General features: G+C 35.6%; 1 protein-coding gene across 2 annotated transcripts; it reads right to left on the bottom strand.

Annotated features, from left to right (window-relative positions):
- Positions 1–322: 322 nt before the first annotated feature.
- LOC104886672 (WD-40 repeat-containing protein MSI1) lies at positions 323–7426 on the bottom strand. Of its 2 annotated transcripts, XM_010671142.3 has the most exons (8): positions 7269–7426; positions 6954–7014; positions 6489–6860; positions 4720–5046; positions 4216–4368; positions 1907–2031; positions 1677–1772; positions 323–896 (listed from the first exon to the last, which is right to left on the bottom strand). In XM_010671142.3, the coding sequence occupies exons 3-8, from the start codon at positions 6831–6833 to the stop codon at positions 662–664; spliced, it is 1281 nt and encodes a 426-aa protein (XP_010669444.1). In that variant the 5' UTR covers positions 6834–6860; positions 6954–7014; positions 7269–7426; the 3' UTR covers positions 323–661. The 2 variants fall into 2 exon arrangements, with proteins under 2 accessions (XP_010669444.1, XP_019103222.1); XM_019247677.2 differs by lacking the exon at positions 6954–7014 and having other exon boundaries at positions 7269–7422.
- Between the last annotated feature and the right edge of the window lie 15036 nt (positions 7427–22462).

The following is a 22462-nucleotide window of genomic DNA, read 5'->3' as shown; positions in this document are numbered from 1 at the left end:
GGTGCGTTGCAACTCTTATATATAGAAGGGATGTAGCCATACTTCAACAATTCAATTTGATGTTTGTAAAATAGCTCAGCGAAGCTGCACATTCTTTTCTACTTCAATGGTCAAGCTGAGTAGCAGCAGACTAGCACCTAATGAATTTGAGGGAGGTAGTCATGAGAGTAGTAAATAAGCACTAAACTCTGAGAAGTGAGAAGCAACAACTAGAAGTGTAATTCCTTCTCTCTTTTTTTTGTGTGGGTGTGGGGGTGTATGGGGGGGGTGGGTTGGGGGGGGGGGGGGGAACATATCACAAATACCTGCAGACATGAAATGATGATAGGATAATGTACAAAAGATATTGGAATAGGATCACAAAATACACTGTAGAACCTATAGGACGCTTGTGAACTTTTGAGGTTCTAAGTTCAAACATCACCAAACTACTAACAAAATACAATTTGAAACAACCAACCATTCATCATATATGCCCAACAAATTCAGAGATTGGTAATACATATCAATCTTAATTTACCAACTCATACATGTAGACATCTGTGAATAACGATGACTGGTTAAACTTCGAAAACTCCTGCACCCAGAATACTAATACAGGGGCCCTAAATATATCTATCCTCCATAAATTAAACCTGTTCTGAATCGTCAGAAACAAAAGCTAAGGGGCCTTGTTGGCTGCTGGGTCGTCTGTTGATAAATCATCCTCATCATGGTATATGTTCTCAGCCATCTGCCAGATTTGAAGAATGTTGTCCTCGGCTACACTGGCAACAACCCAATCTTCACATGGATTCCATGAGAAGTCGGAAATTTTGCTGGTATGACCTCCGTGAATGAATAGCAACTCAGGCGGACCATCTTCGGCATCCTCTGGAGTCTGTTCTTCATCAATTCTGCAATAAATAAAATAAAGCATTTAGGCTCAGAGCAAACTAAAGCTGATATCTCAGCAGGATCCAGCTGTTTCTGCACTAATCCCTTCAGAACAGATCAAAGAGTAAAAGCTGCAGTTAATTACCTATAGCAGTTACTATTTTACCAAATTTATAATTTTTTACAATCTGAGTGCTCATTTATGCCCGATAATCAAGGAAACACACATTGATGTACAGGCATGTTGAGTAGTTTCAGACACCGGTAAAAAGGATTTAGTAAACCCAAAGGCCAAAGAACTTTCCTATAATCCAAAGCTAACTGAATTGCAAGCACTTCCATCAAATTAATGCCCCACCCACATACAAAAAAAAAAACAGCAGAAAATTAATTTGCCAAACACGACAGATATTACTCCCTTAATGATAACATTCCATGGACAAGCAACTGAAGATGAGCCACCAGTGCAACACTGCACTAGCAATGATAGCCTATGATTTTCTTTATAAGCACAAAGCTATCTCATTTTAAATTATCTGCTTTCCATTTCATAAATGCTTTTGTTCTATTATACACATCCTTTTCCTAAATGCTTTTGTTCTATTATCTTACTATTATTAATTATACACATTGGCTTCCAAAGCTATTCTCATTTCAAAGCTATCTTATTCATGGTGTAACAAAGTATTCACCAAAACTGTTGATTCTTTCACACTAGTTACCAATATTTTCATTTCCAAAAGCAGTCCAAAAACAAAAGAAGATATATGCAGATGAACTACAAACCAAACAAAAATTACCTGCTAAGATCCCACACCATTAATCTTCTACCAAGACAGCAAGAAGCCAAGATAGTCTCATTTTTCGGGCTCCAGCCAACTTGGAATACCTCCTCCCTGTCACATTAAACACATTCTGCATTTAGTCGTCAGGGAGCAGAGCATTGTGCCACTTAATTAAGCGTCATCATGACAATTTAAAGTAGTCTGATTTGTGAAAACAAGTTTCAAAAATTATAAATTGTTCTTACTTGTGGCAATCAAAAGTATGTAGTGCGGTGTTAATTTTCCTTAGATCAAACAACTTGACAGTCTTATCGGTAGAACCCGTTGCCACAACCCATTCATTAAAGGGATTGAAAGCCAAGCAATTTACCTGAAAGATTTGAGGTGAAATGTAAGTAAGTAGAAACACCAGAGAAATACATAACTTTAATATGAGCCAAAAGAGGACACATCAGCCTCCAGAAAAGAGAGTGTTTCTCAAGGAACAAACACAAACATCAACAAGCCTTTCTTTAAGTATAAACACAAGCTATTATATAAAAAGCTTCTAAATTTCATACATCATAAATGCATCCTGATACAAAGTTCTATTCTTGCACATATATGCCGATATTAAAAACTACATTCAATATATTACATCTACAATCATGGTATATCAAGACTGCACATTTAAAGTTCATTCAAATACACCAACATGAGACCATTAAAAAATCTCCTTTTTCTTTTTTAGGGTGGGGGGATGAGGGTGGGAGGATAGGGATACGGGGGAAGTGGGTAAGGTGAGGAAGATGCTTTATTCAGGTCACAAAATGCACTCTAATAGCCAAAATATTATGAAAAGGCAAATAACCTAAGTAAATCCCTGTTCTGATTGGATCCAGGCAACCCATAAGGATGGTCCACTATTGCCTAGAATGTGGAACTAATAACATTGCCATGAGATATTAAACGCTAGATCTAACAATTAGTTATGATACTTGTATATTGCTAACGCAGGTATAATACCATAATTATTTCATATAGTCTACATTAAGTTTCTCACACATTAGTATGTAATCATTGCCCATTTTCCAACCTGATATAATTATTAGTTTAGTTCAAAAAATACTGAAAGGCCATAATCTTCATATGGATTCACTTGCTAAAGAAGAAATCATAGAAAGCCAAGTTGACCCTTTGTATAGCCCAAGACTAGTTTTTGGCTCGGGCTTAGCTTGTCATATATTATATATAAGAAAATGTTTATTATGGATTAATTTAAATGCTTTAAGTTCAAAATCTTCATAATTAATTCAAACTCTTGAGAAAATTAGTTTATATAGTCTAGGGATTTTCAACATTACACTCACGTGTTTCTTTATGTTCTATGCTGTACCCCTATCTTTTAAAAGTTCTACACTACATCCTTAAACTTAGCTTTTTTGATGTATAGTGCCCGATTGCCGGCTAGGTGTCAAAAATTTTGTTACCTTTTTGTGATCTTTAGGATCTACGCTAACTTGTTCATAATTTTACTATTAAAAGACACATCTTATAAACAAGATTAATTCATTAATATACAAATTGTTGACAAAATATTTGCCTTTGAGTTACTAGTAGAAACAAAGTGCATAAAATCTGGTAAGTTTAAGGGTATCATTTAAAAAATGTTAGGGTACAACGTAAAATATCAAAGAAACACAAGGGTATAAAGTAAAAAAACCCTATACTCTAGGAACAATATCCCAAATTTCCCATTAAAAGAAAATAGCTTGTTTTAATAGAATATATCATTTTTCAAATACATCTCATGAATGATTTAGGTAGGAAAAATTTTAATGAGAGTGTGGCATGTCATCTCTGGTTTAGTATAATGTAAAATGTAATAGATTTAGACTTATGATTCTTGTGAGATTTTGGGCTAAAGCAATTTTTACTCCATAAATAGCTCAAGGTATAGCAATATAGCATGTTTTGCCTAATAAATGATAAGTACTCAATGCCAAATCAGGAAAACAACTTGCTACTTACAAATACAAAGGTACATTAGTAGCATTCTTCCTATTGTGGCGACCTAGGTTAGAACAAATTCATACAATTTGGGAAATTATATATTATTTGTCAGAGTAATGAGTGTATACCAATTTGAAAATAGTTTCTGAGTTGCACAAAATATCAATGACTTTCTAACTTCTAAGTGAATTTTCCAACACTAACAACCAAAGTAAATCACTAAGAAAAATTAGATATCATGACAACAGATAGATTAGGTCTGTAGCAACTGTCGTTCCAAGAAGCTCAGATTCAAAACATTAACAAAATCAGATACCTAACTTAAATCATGAGTCATTACCATTTAGCCAAATCAGAGTAAAAATCTGTTCTTAAAGGGGTAATCATGATGGCCATATGTACAAAAGATTCGAAAAGTTTCGGCCATTAAGCTGGAACGGGAAAGCAGGGGGATAAGGGAAAACTCTAATAAAACCATAGAAAAGAAATTCTATTATGTATACCAATATTCTAATTTCTAATGGTTTATATTATGCTCAACCCACAAAAATATATGGCTCACCTCACTTTGATGAGCAACTACGTTCTGTACAGGCTTAAAAGCCATTGGAGATCGAAGGTCCCATATAAGCAGATACTGATCATCTCCAACAGAACCAAACAAGTATTCATGCCTCAAATGCCATGCAACATCTTCAACAACGCCTTCATGAACCTACATATGCAAACCACAATCATTAGAATGGTATAGCCAACAAATAAAATGGAAGTACGATCGTAAAGCATCACTAAGATGATAAACTTCCAACTTTAGTGCATCATTGTTTTCATCCATTAAGCAAACAAAATCAGCAGGATCAGGGAAAGACGGAAAGTTATATCCTTTGGTACAAAATTAACCAAACAAGAGAAAGCTAACTAAATCAGAGGTATACACAATTAATTATCTTGAGTTAAAGACAAGTTATATGTGCTTGCATATTGCTTTGTATGCTATAGAAATTTGCACAAGCATATAAATTCACGTGAGCTATTTCTTAGTTTTAGATCTCACGGACTAGTATACCTTAAATGTTTGCATGGCATCCAAAGATTTATTTCTCGGAGTTGCATTTATGTCCCAGAGGCAAATCTGAGCATCATCAGAACCACTCAATAGATGCCCCTGCTTGAATTTGCTCCATGATAAACCATATCCTTCAGTGTTGTGGCCCCGTAACCTCAAATCAGGATTGCATGCACCATCAAGTGGTGGCTTTGATGGGTGTTTACTGTAGTCAAAAATATATACTTCTGCGCTCACGGTTTTGGTGGCAATTATGAATGGATTTTGAGGCATGTAACGCGCCCGATTGACCTCTCCATCATGGTTTATCTGCTGTATAATTTGTACCTGAAGCCACAGAATACAGAATTAACATAGTATATTGAAGTAGCGAGAATGATGCGATCTTAAGTCCCAAGTTAACTATCAAAGCAAACCAATCCATTAGTCTTCACTGGTAGGGATACAGCCTATATACATCCTGACATCCCCGAAACAATGGCTATATGCTTAATGTGAATCACTATCCGAATTATGAAATTATGATACTCCTTGCAGGGCCAAAAAAGAGCACAGGGAAAATGACAGAACACTAATGACCAAGACGTAATTGCCAACAGGATAAATTGAACTAATATAAGGCCATTGAGCATACAGACAATTAGCTATTCATCTTACAGAAAAAGCAACAGCATCCACATCTCCCAAGGGTAACAAAAGAATTCAAGAAAAAAGCAGAAAATATGACAGACTAGTGACCAAACATATATTACCAACAGAACAGATTCAACTGAAAAAAAGCCAATGAACATGAAGAACTTAAGCATTCATCTTGCAGAGAAAGCAGCAGCATCCAACCCTTTCAAGGCAGCAAAAGCATTCACGAAAACATGCACGTTGCCAATTCTGCACTTATATTACCACAATTTTACAAAACAAGATATCATGGGACTAAAATCACAAAATAATCCTTTTAACCTCACTGATGTTTGTTAGCTAGTTCACCAAAACAGCAACATGAAAGCATTGAAACTTGGCACATCTAATAATGCCAATCATAGTTTCATTGCTTTATTCTTCTTCAATCTCTTATAACACATATACAAGCTCCATCCATTTCCTGTGCATTCAAGCTAAGCAAAAAGGAATTTTCCAACCAATACCCACTATCCACAACAGGCATGGCCTAGACGCTCAAGAAGAATATCATACAGCAACATGACAAGAACTAACAAGGTCACAACATATCTAATAGCACAGTTCGACCTATCCTTTTTTAATAGATCAAGTAAATCCAGCAGAGCAAGCATAGAATTAACGATACATCCATCACTACCAATAAATGAATCTGCATTTTGAGCCTAGCAGTGACTAATAAATGAAAAAGGAAATTTAATGGGGGTGATACTATAAAGTATCCAGCTGCGAGAAGGATACCCATGATCCACATGCATTTGACAAACTCTTGATTCTCTCGGCATTGCTGCATTGCAGCACGTGAGTATCACGTGGATATAAAGGTGGCGCCAACATGATAGACCAGAAAGCAAACCAATTTAACCCACGTGTCAAATTAAATGTCCAAGATGTATGCTTGAACACAAAACCAATCGTTTTCATAACGAATTATCACTTCAATCTTTTTCCTTATTTGTTTCATCGCAGTACTGAGTCAATCATACCAATCAAGAACTTCTCAGACAAGAGTGATATAAATGCAAGTTTCCCGCAAAAGCAAATAATCCAAAAAAACAAACATTAACAAGCGGAAACTATATATAACCATATACCTTCCCACTGGCGCACCCAAATCCACCAAAATCAGATCGTTCATCATCATAATGCCGCGCATCGTTCTCAGCATCTTCAAGAGGAAGCTGGACCTGAGCCAACATAAGGTAATTCGGCTCATTCTCGGAAGTGTGGGTCCCCAAAATCATCTTCTGCACAGAGTAATCCTTCCCTGGAGGCTCATCTCGGTCGGGGAGCCACTCAACAGTAAGAGATGGCCACTCAAGAGCATGGGTAATCACCAAATCATACAAGAACGGAGTGTTCTTCTTCCATATCTTGTATTCCTCGTTTATCAACCTCTCTTCGATCTCCCCTCTCATCTCCTCCTCATCCTTCCCCATCGAAAAAACCCTATCAACCCAAAAACCCTATATTCAAGAAAAACACATTATCAGTAACAAAATCCCTAAAAAAAAATATCAAATCAACTAATCCCCATTCTTTCTCACAAACACACTCACCTTTTTCCACTTAAAACCTGAGAAACAACTACTCCCACACTACAATTTCGTCGCCTTCTCCCTAAAAAAATTGAAAACAAAATTTCACAACGAAAGTTAACGTACAAATCAAAGTTATATAATCGAAAAATTCAAATCATAGTATATAAACATGCAATCCTACAAAACTAAAGAACAAGGCAGAATATTTTTGACCTAAAAACATAAGTGAATGCTAAAGCATAAAAATTGAAAGTACAAATTTTATTTAGATATGAAAAGAAATCAGACAAATGAAAAAGAAAGGAAGAAAGAGAGGGAAAGAGATTGATTTACCTGATGAGATAGAAAGAAGGATGTGCTACGGTGGCCGAAGCAGCGAGGAGAGAGAATGAGGAAAAGAGAGAGAGGGGTTTTTTTTTTTAGGGGAGAGAGGGGGTTACGAGGGGAATGTGTACTAGAAGAGCGGGAAATATCAAGTGTGAAGATGTTGGGGTTGGAGAGTGAGCATTGAGGGTGGGCTCACTGAGTATGTTGGTGACCACCACTTAGGCACTTAGTGATAGTCCATGGGCTTGAAGTGTGATAGACCAAAGACATGATTAGTCTACTAGACTACTAGTCGATGGGCGATGACTCGGGTCGGTTTGGTATTGACGGTTCGTGCTTTCTTTGAATTTGCTAATTATTTAAACTAGTTAGTATGATAGTTCATTTTATATGATTTTAACGCGGTTGACTTGAACCTGGTTGTTCAATGAAAAGATAGATGAGGTTTTAGCGTTTTGAATGATATAGTTCTACTAGGTCTGTATTGAGAATTAGATTATGTACACTTTTTATTATGGTTTTGATCATGCTTTTAAGAAGCGGAGTGTTGGGTGTAATTGTCTCACCATGTGTGTTGGTGTGGTGGATTCAAAATTGTGGACATATTGGCCAATATTTGAGACCTTACTATTTGAGACATTTTGAACAACACGAGACCTCGAAATATGAGTCTTTTTGGCCAGTATATAAGACCTAGTATTTATACCACTTTGCCTAATAAGTTAGACCTCAATATCCAATACATTTTGGTTCTGAGACCCAATATTTGAGATGTTGTGTCGTTTAATATAAGACTCAGTATGCAATATATAAGATTCGTTATGCAATATATAAGACTCATAAGTCATAACTATATCTCGCACCCAGACGACTGTCACTAATGCATTCTTTCCACTTTCCTCGCTGCAACAATAAACATCATCACTCTTGCTCCTGCAAAATGGTTAAACCTCTATTGTTCCACCTTTCCTCTCCAATGATTTCCTCCCTTACTCTAAACATATGTTTTGCTCTTTTTTTCCTTCCAATGGTAACAGTTTCCCTGATTCATCCATTTTCGATGATATGCCATTGTAAATTTCGTATTTCTTTGGTGATCTGTCACCACTTTTTTCTTTTGGTGATCTCTCGCCACTTTTTTCTTCTTCGCTCCCATTTTCTTTGTTTAAATTTGCACGTGTACTCCTTCCGTTTCTTCATCAACAATTCTTTCGTTTATTGCATTACTCCTTCTTCGGTCAGTTAATTCATTGTTTCATACAACGTTTGCTCTTAAGCGGATTAATCTTTGTTGACGATGAAGTAGTGGAATGCCAGGGGGAGATTTAGGATTAAGAAGTTAGTATATGTCGTTGGTGTAGAAAAACTCGTCAGAGAGGGTGAAAAGGAAGGAAAATCAGCGATCGAGCGTGCAGGGCGTCAGGTGAATTTGTGATGAAGAGGATGAAGAAAAGCAATATATGAGACTCATTGTTTAAATCTGAGATGTTATACTTAAAACCGAAACATGTCTCCCCATGTCGGTTGTTCTACGTGTCATACACAACATTCCTTCTTTTAAGAATTAGTAAATATTTCAGCATATCTAGTTGTTATATTACAGACCCAATATCAATATTAACATTCCTTTATTTACAAAATAAAAGAGACTAGGTTACTAAAGTTTGAATCTTATATTTGTTGAGCCAACCCGACTTGTAATGTCTTGCTCAAAATTTATGCCAAATGTCTTAATTTCAATTTGAACTACCCCATTAAGTTCCATAGAATTTTTCATTTCCCTAAAGTTCACAATAGTTGAACAACATATAACAAAAACTCATGGCTCGACATTTTCTAACCAAGAGATGAACATTAATAAAGGGCTCAAGAATATAGGTGATGAGCGAGAATGAAAGATAATCGTTGGTGGAGGAGTAACAGTGGATCTAAACTAATTTTACAATGGTATTTTAAAAACAATATTTTAATAATAAAGGATTTTATATATTTTGCTTATACTATGCCTTATTCCCTAATCTTCATCTAGATTTTGTCCATCTTCCAGACTTTTCGAGCCAATTTTTGTTACTTATTGGACAATAAAACTTTATTAGATTATATTTTTATATCCATGTATTTTAGTTGTTATTTGCATATCATTTAGTTCCTTCTTCCTCGTGTTTTTCTCTCATTTGACTTGTATCACTTTCATTTACTCATTTTTCTTTGGTTACTATCTTTAGCTTATTACTTTCACTAAGAATTTTCTTGTTATTATTGTATAGAGTCAACAAATATAATTATTCATGCAATTAAACGCCTTATTTTTTTTATAGAGTCACAGTATTAAATGAATATCCTATAAGATACGAATCTAATCAATGATTTCATTCCAATCTACATTAATAGGAATAAATCGCAAACAAATCATACAAAAAAGGTAAAATATCCACCTAAGAAAGAACTTTGAAAGATATATATATATATATATATTTTAAAGGAAGAACAAAGAAACAAGAGTGGAGTTGTATGAAAATATCATGGTAAACATAAAAATGTAACATGGAGTAATTCTCTATGTACCCATATCTTTTGTTAACATTGCCAAGTCTCAAACTTTGCACAGATGAATGAAAATACATATAATAATGGTCATTTTCACTGTTATTTATTTTTATGTTATTGTCATTGTATCTAGTTCATTCATTTAGATCACATGTTCATACTAAGAGCGTCCTTAACCATAAATCAAAAGATGGTCCATGGCCTTGAGCCATTTCTTTTATTAAACATGAACCCGAAAATGGTTCGTGCATGGATCGAGGCGAACCAATTTGGAAAACCAAATCGTTCGTGAAGGAATAAGGTCCTTCCACGTTGGCGTTGGGAAGGAAAAGGAAACAAAAAAAATATAGAAGTGATGCATGTCGCACAACAAGTGGATGAAGCAACACAAATAACTACAAAAAATGGGTTGGCGTGCAGAAACTCTGACGCGCTTAAAAAATCCTAACGGTCCACTTACACAGCACCACTTGTTTCATTCTCATTGGTTCTTTTATTATTAACTTTACAATTTTTGTAACATTAATATTTCAATCAGTAAAATTCAAAAAATAGTACCAAAATTCATAATTTTCATTCTCTATAATTAGACACCCATTTTACTATACTTTATTCAGAATTTCAGTTTTCTCTTCTCCTCTTATTATTATTTCTTGTATCACATAATTTTGCTTTAGCTTGCAATCTTAAAGAAAAAAGAAATCATAATTATAGATCTAATTACCCTAACTATGTATCTAATCCTAATAATTCTAGTACAAGACGCAGAAATCGCCCAACAAATCCACAACACAATACAAACCAAAACCCCGTAAATTACCAACAAAATCTTAATAATTATCTACAAACCCCCCAAATTACCCACAAAATCCACATAGTTATCCGCCAAACTCTCTCAAATTATCCACAAATTTGTACTCAGATCTATCCACAAAGTTACCTACAAAATTATCCCTAACATCAACAAAATTACCAATATAATTTCACCCCTGATGTAACCTATAACCCACAAAATTATCCCCAATATCAACACAATCAAGATGATTCGACGTTGATAATGATGATGATGATGATGAAGAAGATGAATATGAATATGATGATGATGGTGAATATGAAATTCCATGCACTTAGCATATCTTCACTCAACTCTTGTCTAAACCAACATGAATTCAACCAAATCCTCAACCAACTCCACACAAAACTCAAGTGTAACTGAGAAAAAGACTTAGTTGAAGCAAAAAAAAGAAGCTCTAGTTTCAACATGTACGAATATGAATGTAGACAATATTGTTGAAACGCAATAGAAAAAAGGTGCGTTTTGGGGGAGAGTGATAGCAAAATACATTGTAGCGAGATGGTCACTCAACAGTAAGTGTTGGATAATTTAGAGTATTTGGTTGATTAAGTTCATGTAACGTATAACTTGAATAACTTAGTTATGGTGTCGTTGTTCGAGTTACGTTAGTTATACACGTGGATTGTTTACGGTATAGTAAACAATGAGCTTTGAAGTAACTAGAAACCGCAAATTGTGCTTGGTGGGTTGAGCCAAACATGCTGCAGCATAATCGCATGAGCATGAGCATTAGCGTGCATTAGCGTGGCATACTCGCACAAGCAGCAAGCAGTAGACTGCAATAGGCTGAAGGTATCGCATGATCGCACAAGCTGCAAGCAGTAGGCTGCGAGGCATCGCACAGCATCGCGCAGGGCTGGAGGCTGGAGGAGTCGCACATCGCGACTCGCGATGCTCGTCGCGACTCGCGACAGGCCCGCTCGCGACTCGCGAGCTCTGTCTCGACTCGCGACGAGAGCCTGTCTCTCCCAAAATTTGTGCGTGCTTCAGCGGTTTTTGACGGTTTATTTTTTGTGCGTGCATAAAGTGGTGTTCACCACAGATGAAAGGATGTAGATTCATATAATATTTCTCTTAAAAAACAAGCACTCTCTCTCAAGTCTAAGAGTAGATTAATCATCAAACACAAAACACAAATCTTATTCTCATTTTGACAAGATTCATACGAGCGTGACTCTTGTTGTTCTTCTTTGTATCTCGAAATTGAATTCCGTGCAACCCGTGCTTCGTATAGGGTCGGAATATCACTTTTGGGAAAGTGTCTACACACGCCTAGAAGATTCGTAGTTCGTTGTATTCATCTTATTCACCCTAATTCTAGTTATAACAATCCAAAAGTGATATATCTTGAAGATGGCTACGGTACGTGAAATGACTGCGAATTTTCAGAAACTTGAAAAGTTTGAGGGTGTGGGATTCCGTAGATGGCAAAAGAAGATGCATTTTCTTCTCACTTCTCTTTCGGTGGCATATGTTTTGAGTACTCCAAAACCCGAGTTTGTGGAAGAGAAACTTTGGAGGCCTCAAGGAGAAGGAACAAGTGGGAGAATGACGATTATATATGTCGTGGTCACATTTTAAACGGTATGTCTGACACTTTATTTGATGTTTATCAATTTTATGAATCCGCTAAAATGCTTTGGGATGACCTTGAGTCAAAGTACATGGCCGAAGATGCATCTAGTAAGAAGTTCTTAGTTAGTAATTTCAATAACTTTAAGATGAATGAAACAAGGCCTGTGATGGAACAATTCCATGAAATTCAAAGGATTTTAGGAAGTTTTAAACAACACAATATTAGTATGGATGAAACTTTTATTGTATCTTCAATAATAGACAAATTACCACCAAGTTGGAAGGATGTTAGAAATACTCTTAAACATAGGAAAGATGATATAAATGTGAACAATTGGGTGCTCATCTTCGGATTGAAGAGGGCATTCGGGTTCAAGATGGACAAAAGGAGGTAAATCCTAATTCTTCTACATTAACATGGTGGAGGATGGAAAGTTCAAAGACTCAAATCCTAAGAAGAGGGCTAATAATTTCACCAAAGGCAACAACTTTAAGAAGCCTAAGAATGGTGGAGGTGTTCAACAACGTGGTTGTTGGGAGTGTGGCAAGCCCGGACACTTCAAAAAGGATTGCTTCCTATGGAAGAGGAAAATGAACAAAAAGAATGAGCAAGGTGGAGGGAAAGGCGAGTCTAGCCAACCCAAGCCAAACAAGGTATTGTACACAACTTTCATGTAATTCAAGTTTGAATTATATGTGTATGATTTCTGAAATCTTTTGTGTACAGGATGATTGTTCATGGTACATCGATTCAGGAGCTTCAAGGCATGTGTGCAAGGAGCGGTCTTCATTCAAAACCTTCAAGGAGGTGGACAATGGAGAAGTTCTATACATGGGGAATGACTCTACAGCTCAAGTTCTCGGTGTAGGACAAGTAGAGTTGGTCTTTAGTTCCGGCAAATCTCTAGTGTTAAGAGATGTTGTATTTGCTCCGGAACTTAGGCGTAATCTAGTGTCAGGAGCTATCTTGAATCGAATAGGTTTTAAAATGGTTTTTGAGTCGGACAAATTTATATTATCTAAGGGTGGTTTGTTTGTTGGACTTGGTTATTTGTGTAATGGTATGTTTAAACTTAGCATTTCAAATGCTTTAGTGAACAATGTGTGTGTTATTAATGATAATTCTTCTCTTTGGCATTTAAGACTTGGTCATGTTAATTATAGAAAATTATATTCTATGGCTAAGGATGATTTAATTCCTGCTTTTGATCCAAGTATTGAGAAGTGTAAACATGCATGCTTACCAAAATAACTAGGTGTTCTTTCCCTAATAATGTGGAAAGAGATACTAAATTGCTTGATTTGGTACATAGTGATCTTTGTGATTTTCATAGTACACCTTCTTTAGGAAACAAAAATATATAGTAACATTTATTGATGATCATTCACGATTTTGTTATGTATATCTATTGTCTACTAAAGATGAAGCCCTAGAAAAATTTGAGATCTATAAAAATGAAGTAGAATTGCAACTAAGTGACAAGGTTAAACGGTTTAGAACCGATAGAGGTGGTGAATTTCATAATCCTAGTTATTTCCAAGCTTTAGGAATTATACATGAAACAACCGCGGCTTATACACCACAACAAAATGTGTGTAGCGGAGAAAAAAAATAGAACTTTACAAGAAATGGTAAATTCTATGTTATCCTACTCGGGTTTGAGTGATGGTTTTTGGGGTGAAGCGGTTTTAACCGCTTGTTACATCTTGAACGTGTTCCTATGAAAAAGAACAAGTTACCCCTTATGAATTATGGTACAAAAGAAAACCAAATCTAAGTTACATTAGAGTTTGGGGATGTAGGGCAATAGTGAAAGTGCCGGAACCTAAACGTAAAAAGTTAGGTGAAAGAGGAGTTGAATGCATCTTTATAGGATATGCTTCTCATAGCAAATCCTATAGGTTCTATGTTATAGAACAAAACGACTTTTGGTCGGTTCACACTATTGTGGAGTCAAGGGATGCAATTTTTGATGAAAATAGATATTCATCGGTTCCTAGACCAAAGGATATAACTCCAAGTACCGAAATTCAAGAGATTGATCAAAATATGATCATGAGTTAGATGAACAAATTCTAGATGAAAATGTTGCATCTACATCAACTCAACCAAGGAGAAGTAAACGGGTTAGGAAAGAGAAATCTTTTGGCCCGGATTTTCATGTATATTTGGTTGAAGGATCAAGAGATAGTGTTTTGACTAAATTTCCATATGTCTATAATGTGGAAGGGGATCCTTTAACATATGATGAGGCCATGCAATCTCAAGATGCTTCATTTTGGAAAGAAGCTATTGATGATGAAATGGACTCAATCATGGGGAATAACACATGGGTTTTAGCGGACCTACCTCCTAAATGTAAACCAATAGGGTGCAAATGGATTTTCAAGAAGAAAATGAAAATCGATGGAACTATTGACAAGTTCAAAGCCCGGTTAGTGGCACAAGGCTTTTCTCAAAACCGGGTATCGATTATTTCGATACATATGCACCTGTAGCTCGAATCTCCACTATAAGATTATTGATTGCCCTTGCAGCAATTCATAATCTTGTGATCCATCAAATGGATGTCAAGACTGCGTTCTTGTATGGAGAATTAGATGAGGAGTTTACATGAGACAACCGGTTGGTTTTGTTGTCAAAGGTCAAGAACAAAAGGTTTGCAAACTAATTAGATCTTTGTATGGGCTAAAACAAGCACCTAAGCAATGGCATCAAAAATTTGATGGTAGTGTTGTCTAAGGGTTCAAATTGAACAATTCAGATAAGTGTGTATATAGCAAATTTGATGACAATGGTCATGGTGTTATGATTTGCTTATATGTAGATGACATGCTAATTTTTGGAACTGATTTATCCCAAGTTGAGTGGACTAAATCTTTTCTATCGTCTAAGTTCTCAATGAAAGATTTGGGGGAGGCGGATGTCATTCTAGGAATTAGAATTAAAAGAAGCAAAGGAAAATTGAGTTTGTCTCAATCTCACTACATTGAAAAGGTTCTTAAGAAATTCGATGTTAGTGGTTGCTCTTTTGTGTCAACTCCAATGGACCCTAGTGAGAAATTACTACCTAATGTTGGTAGTGCTATATCTCAACTTGAGTATTCAAGGGTAATTGGATGTTTGACGTATGCAATGACGAGTACTAGGCCGGATATCGCATTTGCGGTAGGAAACTCAGTAGGTATACTAGTAATCCTAGTGTACAACATTGGCAAGCTATTCGTCGTGTGTTAAGGTACTTAGGAAAAACCAAGGACTATGGTTTATCCTATAGTGGGTATCCTTCGGTTTTAGAAGGGTATTCGGATGCAAGTTGGATCTCTAATAAAGAGGATCACTCTTCTACAAGTGGATGGGTATTTCTACTTGGGGGAGGTGCTATATCTTGGGCTTCCAAGAAACAAACTTGCATAGCGGATTCCTCCATGACTTCGGAATTCATTGCTTTATCTTCCGCAAGCAAAGAGGCGGAGTGGTTGAAGAATCTCATGATTGAGATTCCTTTGTTGCCAAAACCGATATCGCCCATAGCGATTCATTGTGATAACGATGCTGCTTTGGCAAGAGCATATAGTCAAGTCTATAATGGTAAGTCAAGACATTGGTGTGCGGCATAGCTACATCCAAGGACTTATCAAGGATAGTGTAATCACTGTTGACTATGTACGTACAACGTATAATCTAGCGGATTGTTTTACAAAGGCCTTGGCTAGAGATAATGTAAAGAGGATGGCAATCGGTTTAGGATTGGAGCCCCTCGAGAATCACGAATGAGGGAATCTTAACTTAACGCCCAATATGACGTTGGGTCTTAAGTTCAATAAGATTAATTTCTTCATTTAGATGATTGTAGAACTTTTATTCATCCTAAGTTTATAGTTCTATAACTGTGTTGTATAAGGAGGTTGTATAACTTAATAGGTCTCTTGTTTATGCTTTTCACAGTAGCATGTATTTTAGAGATCTACCTATGTAAGTGTGAAGTTTAGCCGCTTCAAGGAGCTATTGGGGCATAGCTTTGATACACTTATGAATAGATATGGACACAAGGCTTTATGTGTCGGTTAATAATGAGTTTAATAGAATTTTATCTTGTGTGTATTGTATCTTCGGGTTTCCATTATGTATTGAAATTGGTTCAATCGTATCGACACCAATTGGATACGGATACTTGGAATGTGTACTTTACTAATGAAAGTTCAAGTTTTATACACTTTCATTTATGCATAAGATGTTTGTTTTGATGATGTTTAGTGCTTATTATCTTATAGAATACTCTAAATGGGGGAGGATTGTTGGATAATTTGAGATATTGGTTGATTAAGTTCATGTAAGTATAACTTGAATAACTTGGTTATGTGTCGTTGTTCGAGTTACGTTAGTTAACACGTGGATCGTTACGGTATAGTAAACAATGAGCTTTGAAGTAACTAGAAACCGCAAATTGTGCTTGGTGGGTTGAGCCAAACATGCTGCAGCATAATGCATGAGCATGAGCATTAGCGTGCATTAGCGTGGCATACTCGCACAAGCAGCAAGCAGTAGACTGCAATAGGCTGAAGGTATCGCATGATCGCACAAGCTGCAAGCAGTAGGCTGCGAGGCATCGCACAGCATCGCGCAGGGCTGGAGGCTGGAGGCTGGAGGAGTCGCACATCGCGACTCGCGATGCTCGTCGCGACTCGCGACAGGCCCGCTCGCGACTCGCGAGCTCTGTCTCGACTCGCGACGAGAGCCTGTCTCTCCCAAAATTTGTGCGTGCTTCAGCGGTTTTTGACGGTTTATTTTTTGTGCGTGCATAAAGTGGTGTTCACCACAGATGAAAGGATGTAGATTCATATAATATTTCTCTTAAAAAACAAGCACTCTCTCTCAAGTCTAAGAGTAGATTAATCATCAAACACAAAACACAAATCTTATTCTCATTTTGACAAGATTCATACGAGCGTGACTCTTGTTGTTCTTCTTTGTATCTCGAAATTGAATTCCGTGCAACCCGTGCTTCGTATAGGGTCGGAATATCACTTTTGGGAAAGTGTCTACACACGCCTAGAAGATTCGTAGTTCGTTGTATTCATCTTATTCACCCTAATTCTAGTTATAACAGTAAGAGATGGCCACCCAAGAGCATGGGTAATCACCAAACCATACAAGAATGGTTTATTTTTCTTCTATATCTTATATTCTTCATTTATCAACCTCTCTTCAATCTCCATTCTCATCTCTGTAACAGCCGGTAAATAATAAAGGATTATTATAGGATTAAGTAGCTTAAATTGTGAAATCTAAATGTGATCGTACGTAGGTGATACGTATGATAAGCTGTGTGTAAAAATAATTTGTGCTTGTGTGTAATTAGTACTTAGAAGGAATTATATAAAGATAATAATATTATTAAGTTACATGGGAACATTTAGCATCGATATATTATTTTAAGAAGTTGAGTTGTGGAAATGAAGAACTAGTGGAAGGTAGAAATTAGGTTCAACTATTAGGCAAATTGGTGGTTGTGCTTAATAGAATGGACTTTGGAGTTCTTTAATATATATGGGTTAAGATAAATCAAGGAAGTATATGTTATGGATGTTTTAGAGCAAAATAATCATCTTGGGGGAAGTTAGATCACTAGTAGGCAATATAATATAACATTAGTATTAGATTAGGACAAAAGAATGCCGGAAAAATTCTGTAAAGGACCAGGTGTGAATAACTATTTCATTTGGCTTATTAAAGAGGTGATCACGAGAGATAAATGCACTCAAACTTAGCTCACATGTATGCAAACACTTCATAAAAATTTCATCACAAAATACCAAAGAAAACCTGCTGCCCAGAATAGAACACTCTGCTCTCTTCCACTCGCCAGCTCCTGCGAGATTGCAGAGCTTGGCTTCTTCTTCGGTTTTCTTCAATTTTTCTCTTTAAAAACTTGCATGCAAAGCTTGATTCCTATTCTATACATAAAGGTGCATACTGGGAAGGTAAAATTTCGAGCTTTAAGAGTCGGGAAGTTCAAGAAGCAAGGCCATCTTCTTCAATCAAAGAAACAGTAAGTATAGTGAATGTTTGGGTTGAATTAAGGTACTTCCTTTAGGTATTTTCTTATGAAATTTGGTGTGAATGTTCCTTTGTGTTTTAGGAATCAAAAGAAGCAAGAATCATCCCTTGAGGAGAAGGAGAAGTCGGATTATTGCTGTTAGAAGTGAAGGTACACATAAAACACCCCTTTGGAATCCTAGTTTATACAAATTTTGGGAAAATCATTGAGAACGATTTTAAGGATGATTTTCTTGGTTTTAGGTGATTAATATCTACTGTATATTAGTCTTAGATAAGGATTAATCATTGCATGTTCATAAATCAAGTGGAAAATTATGTTCTCTCACTACACTAGAACTAGTTATGTGATTTTTGATGTTTTTCATGAACTTTTGTGTGTGATTGGAATTTGAAGTATTTTGGGATGATGTTGGTTGATGAAACAGTAGGTTAAGTGATGATTAAGAGGTTGCATGTGTAGGTATTCATGATTAAAAAGTACATCTTATTTGATAGTTGATTTTATAGTAAAAAGGTGACTAAACTATCTTAATTTTCCATGTTCTTATGAGATTATGTTTAGTAAAGGACAAGTAGAAGTTTTAAAGGATTATTTCAAAGGTTTTTATCACTAAGCTACTGTATTTTAGTATGAGAACTTGTTTAAAGTTCTTTCTCATTCAATAACACATCAAAGTAGGAAAATTTCACTTTAAAAACCGCATTTTAGAAACGAACGTATGTTAGTTTTGTTTGAGAATTTGAATGAATAATTTTCTTTACAAATGATGAATGCTCCAGTAGGTTTAAGTTTGAGGAACTTAGATTATTAAGTTAATATTCAAATTGGGATTCAAACTAAGTACATCCTTGTTTTCGGAATCTAAAAACATTCTTTTTACTTAAGATAACTCAAGTTCTTTACTAGAGGGACGTGTGATCCGGTCTTGATTTTTATAAGCGTTGTTGCACCTCCAAACTATCACTTAACTACTGTCATAACCACCTTCAACCATCCTTATTGAAGTAATAAACAGTTTTCTTTCAATCACCGAACATTGGTGACTTGTTTCAAAATTGTGATAAATGGTTTTGAATTCTTTTTGCGTATAGAAGAGGAATGTGTGTATATGTGTGAGGACATGTCCTATAAAAGCTTGCAAGCGAGTAAAAAGTAGGATTTTAACTCCGAATTGTGTGGAGGTTTGCATTTAGGTTCACCTCAATGTGTGAACTCTTCTTCTTACGCATTACTAGAAAATCGTTTTGACTTTGTGTGTGTTGAGAAGTTTGTGATTAACTTGTGAACATTTGAAACGTGGAAATTTATGATGATATGGTGTTTCAAAAACATGGATTTGCAAAGTAAATTTTGGATTGTGAATACACTTTATTTTCAGCCACCATAATTAGTTTTTGGGTTGATATGTGTACCAGCGTAAGCTGATTTTGTTCTGTGAACCTGTCCTGGTGGGGGCAGACTTTTGTGCAAGAAATAGCAAGCTAAGGTAGTCCGATGGAAGAGCTATTGTGAAGTCATGTCTCGACTATCATAGTGGATTCAAGCTTGAACATGATCATATTTTGCGACTTACTTCTGCTTTATGAACACTGTTCAACTTTATTTTATAACTTTATTTTGGGTCTGTAATAACTAACTTATTTCGTATGAGATGAATGTTTTATTATAAGATTAGCTCGTAGAGTCAATTCAGCCATATTAAATGGGTTGACTCCAGCAAGTGACAGCCTCCATGATCTCGATTATGATTTTGCTTCCGCTAATGCTAGAAAGTATGGTTTTAATTAGTTTTTAATATAAGCTAGGACGGGGGCTGTTACAATCTCCTCCTCATTTTTCCCCATCGAAAAAACCCTATCAACCCAAAAATCAATAAAAACACATTATCAGCAACAAAATGCTTAAAAAAAATCCAAAAACTTGAGTTCAAATCAACAAATTCCCATTCTTTTCCACCAAATAAACTCACCTTTTTTCACTTAAAACCTGATAAAGAACTACTTCCACAAGACAATTTTGTCGGCTTCTCCCTAAAAAAACACGAAAACAAAATTTTACAACTTAAAATCAACAAACACATCAAAGTTATATAATAAAAAAATCAAATTAAATCATGGTATATAAACATGCAATCCTACAAAATTAAAGAACACAACATAATTTTTTGACCTAGAAACATGAAGTTGATGCTAAAGCATAAAAATTGAAAGTACAAATTTTAGTTAGATGCTGAAAAGAAATAAGACAAATGAAAAAGAAGTGAAGGAAGAGAGAGAAACATAGTGATTTACCTTATGCGAGAGAAAGAAGGATGAGCTACGGTAGCAGAAGTAGCAATGAGAGAAAATGATGATCTCTCACCACTTTTTTTGGTGATCTTTCACAACTTAAGTTTCTTTGGTGATCTCTCATCACCTTTTTTTTCTTCGTTGCTATTTTCTTTCTCTAAGTTTGCACGCGTACTCCCTCTGTTTCTTCGTCAACGAGTCTTTTATTTATACCGTTACTCCTTCGATTAGTTTATTCGTTGTCTCATATAATAATTTTCGCTCAATCGAGTTATGTTTGTTCGTTGGGGATAGAGAGTGGAATTTAAGGGGGAGATTTAAGACTGAGAACCTAATGTTTGTCATTGGTCCGAGAAGACTCGTTGAAGAGAGGCATAAGAGAATAACATAAGAGGTAAAGAGTGTGATTCCTCGGGTGAATAGGTAATAAAAAGGGTGAAAAAAAACAATATCTGAGACCCATTGTTCAATTTATGAGATGTTATAATCAAACTAAAATATGTCTCCCCGTGTCAGTTGTGCGACGTGACATGCACGATTTCTCCTTTTAAGAATTAGTAAATGATTTCAGCATATTTAGTTGTTACTCCCTTCGTTCCTAAATAGAGTGTCCATTTCTTTTGGGTACAAGTATTAGGAAGAAATAATTTCTAGGACCTTAGTTGTATTAAATCATAATTGAATATAGAAGTTGGTACATTTTTTATGAATCGTTTATTAAGGAGAGAGAATGTGGGTCATATGGCGATATTATAAAGATTGAAAGCAAAATAATACTTTAATTGGTGGAACCATATCAAATAAGGAAGTGGAAAATCTATTTAGGACATACATAATTGAAAAAACGGGTACCATATTTAGGACGGAGATAGTATATTACAAACCCAATATCAATATTAATATTCCTTTATTTACAAAAAAGAGTTTTGGCTAATAGTGTGCTCAAGTTTTATAGCAAATGTTTTCATTTCAACTCGAACTAAGGGGGTGTTTGGTTGGGGTATTTTTAATGGAATGGAATGGAATGACATCCATTCCATTGTTTGGTTGGGCATATATAGGGTAGAGTCTCATACCCAAAGGTATCTATCTCCACTCCATTCCCCTAGAATCCTAATCTCCCCTCCCCCCTAAGTTAAGTTTCTAACTCCATTCCCCTCAAGTTTCAAACCCTAATTTGTGTGGAAGGGAGAGATAGAGAGGTTAAACCCTAGACAAGAGAAGCTAATCGTCGCCGATCACCCTTTTCCAACCACACCGACCGACGAGCACCTTATTTGCAGAAGGTATGTCCTCTTTTCGTCCCTAATTTCTTGTTAATTACAGTTTTGAATTGTTGTTGTTCAATCTCGTAAAGATTTCTTGGTAATTACAGTAACAAATTGCTACATTTTTTATCATCTTTATTTTTCTTTCATCTTAGGTGTTGATATTCTATGAATTTTCATCTTTTCATCTTTTTGCATCTGGTTTGTCGACGAGTTTTGCACCAAAGTGGTATAATATTTGTGCATAAGTTATGAACTCTATCCACTTATAATATGGTTTTCAATGTTCATGATCACCCAATCATAAATGAAACATGCCTGGTGACTTTGATTACATCTATTGCTTTGAATAGTTAATAGTGAATGGAGTATAGTATATGTATATATAGAACTCGATCATAAATTGTTTTTACAGTATTATATAGCAATTTCATGTGAAGAATTAAATTTTTATATATTTCTATAATAACTAGTATGAGTTCAAGTATAATTGTTTTAATATAAATTGTATGTTATTGTCTACAGAAATTGCTCTATCTCAATTGACCATAGTAAGGAGATTGAAGAAAAAAACAAATAGAATTGTTATTACTTTTCATGG

The sequence above is a fragment of the Beta vulgaris genome, chromosome 2, assembly GCF_026745355.1.
Source record: "Beta vulgaris subsp. vulgaris cultivar EL10 chromosome 2, EL10.2, whole genome shotgun sequence".
NCBI classification, from domain to species: Eukaryota; Viridiplantae; Streptophyta; class Magnoliopsida; order Caryophyllales; family Amaranthaceae; genus Beta; species Beta vulgaris.
The sequence above is the reverse complement of the archived record's forward strand: the minus strand, read 5'-3'. Positions and strand labels throughout refer to the sequence as shown.

Coding starts and splice junctions, on each gene's coding strand:
- LOC104886672 (XM_010671142.3), bottom strand. CDS start 6,833: ATGGGGAAGGATGAGGAGGAGATGAGAGGGGAGATCGAAGAGAGGTTG. Junction 1,773..1,906: donor CATACTTTTGATTGCCACAA/GTAAGAACAATT, acceptor TTAATGTGACAG/GGAGGAGGTATTCCAAGTTG. Junction 897..1,676: donor ATGGTGTGGGATCTTAGCAG/GTAATTTTTGTT, acceptor TATTTATTGCAG/AATTGATGAAGAACAGACTC.